General features: G+C 41.9%; 1 protein-coding gene across 1 annotated transcript; it reads right to left on the bottom strand.

Annotated features, from left to right (window-relative positions):
• Positions 1 to 536: 536 nt before the first annotated feature.
• Positions 537 to 1319, bottom strand: LOC311287467 (putative nuclease HARBI1; the record flags this gene model as incomplete). Its single annotated transcript, XM_084404334.1, has 1 exon — positions 537 to 1319. One exon carries the CDS (start codon positions 1317 to 1319, stop codon positions 537 to 539), a length of 783 nt encoding a protein of 260 aa, XP_084260460.1.
• Between the last annotated feature and the right edge of the window lie 223 nt (positions 1320 to 1542).

Here is a 1542-nt window from a genome sequence, read left to right as displayed (position 1 = left end):
TCTTGGTTTCGTTTGTACGAAGAAACGGTGAGTGTGCAAGTGAGTAGCTTTGTTAAATTCCCAAAGACAAATAGTAGGCTAATATAACAATATTTTACAAAAATTATTTTAGGGGTTTACCCTTAAATATTAAATTGTTTCTGTACTGTAGCCTACACATACGCAACATATGGAAACGTAGGCTAATTTACATACGTTAACATAGGCTATTTAAAATATTACACACTCAAACCACAGTATTTTTTATATATAGTCAAAGAATGAAGTAAAAAAAAATTGTGTAGTAGAATATAATATTCTCATGGCGTTATAAGAAACAAATACATATTTATTGTTTGCAAAAGTATTTATGTGAAGTCTGCTGGGGGGAAACATAGGCAAATAAACAACATTATTTATTAACACAAGTTATGTCAGATTAAATTAAACAAATAATAGAAAACACAGTATCCAAACTGTAAAATATTAACCTACCATCCAAACATATTCTGAATTAAAAGTTCTCTGACTTCTGCTCCTGCAGGATGCATTCTGCCTTAATGTGGGTTCAAAGGATCTTCATCATCATCATCATCATCATCATCATCATCATCAGAAACAGCATCTTCCTCACCATCGGCTCCAACAGCACCAACTTCCTCCTCAGGAAGCTGGACATTTTCCCTGTTTGCAATGTTGTGGAGAATTCCAGTAACCACAATAACAGAACAGCTTTTGGTGGGGTTTAGCTTCAGGCCACCACTGGACTTGCTGATGCAGCGAAAACGTTGTTTCCACAGTCCTATAGTCCTCTCCACTATAGAGTGTGTCCTTCCATGGGCCTGATTAAACCTTTCCTCTGCAATGGTGGCAGGATGCTGCACAGGTGTCAAGAGGTAGGGGCGAAGAGGATATCCACTGTCTCCCAGGAGCCAGCTATCACCAAAGCCACCTTCTTCAGCCATCTGGCAAATTGCAGAATTGGCCCATGCAAAAGAGTCATGTGTGCTTCCAGGCCATTTTGCCACAATGTCAGTGAACATTCCCTGGTGATCACACACTACTTGAACATTAATGGCTGGATAGCCCTTCCTGCAAATGTACAAGGGCTCATTTACCTTAGGGCTTAATACTGGGATTAGGGTGCCATCAATGATGCCAATCACTCTGGGGATGTTGTCAATATCATAAAATTGTTGATTGGCCAGCTGTATTTCCTCGGGAGTTTTGGGGAAAACCAGGATGCTCTTCATCAGCTGTAATAGCAAAGGTGTTACTGTTGTCACAGTTTTGCTGACTGAAGACTTGCTGAGCCCCAGGCCATCACCCACCACCTCCATAAAACTTCCAACAGCAAAATAACGCAGTGTAGCTAACAACTGCACCTCTGGACTTAAGGCGTTAGTGTTGGGTCCGAGTCCACCATTGTCGAGTCGGAGTCGAGTCCAAGTCCTTAACAATCGAGTCCGAGTCCAAGTCCGAGTCTAAAGAGGGCCGAGTCGCACTTGAGTCCGAGTCCTTAACATCCGAGTCCGAGTCGAGTCCGGCCGAGTCCACAAAGAT

This window comes from Rutilus rutilus, assembly GCF_951802725.1.
Source record: "Rutilus rutilus genome assembly, chromosome: 3".
Classification (NCBI taxonomy): Eukaryota; Metazoa; Chordata; class Actinopteri; order Cypriniformes; family Leuciscidae; genus Rutilus; species Rutilus rutilus.
The sequence above is the reverse complement of the archived record's forward strand: the minus strand, read 5'-3'. Positions and strand labels throughout refer to the sequence as shown.